We start from the raw sequence: 1,261 nt of genomic DNA on the forward strand, positions 1-1,261 counted from the left end.
CCTGTTTCAGCAGGTGATGGACCGCGTCTTTGAAGGTCTCATAGGAAACAATGTCAACGTGTACATTGACCATATTGTCGTGTACGTTGATGATTTGGATACGTGGTTTGAGCGTCTGGACGAGGTGCTCGGGAGGTGCTGCGAGGAAGGTTTGTTTCTTAAGCTGAAGAAGGGTGAATACGTGAAGCAGGAAGCAAAGCTGTTAGGGTTCATTGAGGAAGGCATCAAGCCAGACCCGAAGAAGGTGGCGGACCTGATGAGAGTGGAAGCTCCGGGTAACGTAAGAGAACTGAGGTCGTTCTTGGGTTCTGTGACTTACCTCAAGAGGCATATTCCACAGTTCGCGAGTAGAGTTGCTGGCATGACTGACTTGCTCAAAAAGAAGACTGAGTTTGTTTGGAGCGAGGCACGAGAGGAGGAGTTCCAGGGTATCAAGAAATCGGTGGCCGAGTGCGTGTTGTAGCAGCGCCGGCAGACATTGGAGAGTTCGTGCTAACGACGGACGCCAGTGATCGGGCGATCGGCGCCATACTAGAGCAGAAGCAGGCCCGAGGGTGTGTTCCAATCGAGTTTGGTAGCAAGAAGTTGGACGAGTGTCAACAGCGGTGGGATACACGAGAAAGGGAGTTGTACGGTAAGGTTCTTCGTAGAGAGGTGGCAGGATTACTTTTGCGCTGCGCCGTTTACCATCAGGACTGATCACCAGAACCTGTTGTATTTGGCTAACTCTACTAAAGGAAAGCTAGCAAGGTGGTCGTTGTTCCTACAACAGTTCGACTTTAAGATAGAGTACCTGAAGGGCACCGAGAACGTGGTGGCTGACTGGTTGTCTAGAGCGAACTTACGAGAAGATGTCGGGGAGGACACGTTGGTGGATCGAATTCAGATGAATCCAGAGCTAAGGGTGGCGTACTGTGCGGAAGCCGAACAAGATGAGGGCTTGTCAGTACCACTTGTTGAAAGGTTGAAAAGATTAGCCAGAGAAGATGAAAACGTGCAGAAGCGTATCACAAAGCACCGAATGGGCTGTGGGTAGGGAATCGTACCGGCAGTGTGTATGTGCCGATGGAGTGTAGGAGAGACCTAATGGCGTACCATCATTGCGGACGGGTTGGAGGACACCCGGGGGTAAAGAGGATGCTGAGGTTGGTGACCAAGTACTTCTGGTGGCCGGGCATAACGAAGGACGTAGAAGACTTCTGCCGAGACTGTCTACTTTGTCGTCGTTTGTTTAGCGCACGGTAGCTGCGTCGAAGCCGGG

General features: G+C 51.7%; 1 protein-coding gene across 1 annotated transcript; it reads left to right on the top strand.

Moving 5' to 3' along the window:
- Positions 1-16: 16 nt before the first annotated feature.
- GNI_236800 (putative polyprotein) lies at positions 17-699 on the top strand (the record flags this gene model as incomplete). Its single annotated transcript, XM_011136408.1, has 2 exons — positions 17-428; positions 464-699. 2 exons carry the CDS (start codon positions 17-19, stop codon positions 697-699), a joined length of 648 nt encoding a protein of 215 aa, XP_011134710.1.
- Between the last annotated feature and the right edge of the window lie 562 nt (positions 700-1,261).

This window comes from Gregarina niphandrodes, assembly GCF_000223845.1.
Source record: "Gregarina niphandrodes unplaced genomic scaffold scaffold00811, whole genome shotgun sequence".
NCBI lineage: Eukaryota > Apicomplexa > Conoidasida > Eugregarinorida > Gregarinidae > Gregarina > Gregarina niphandrodes.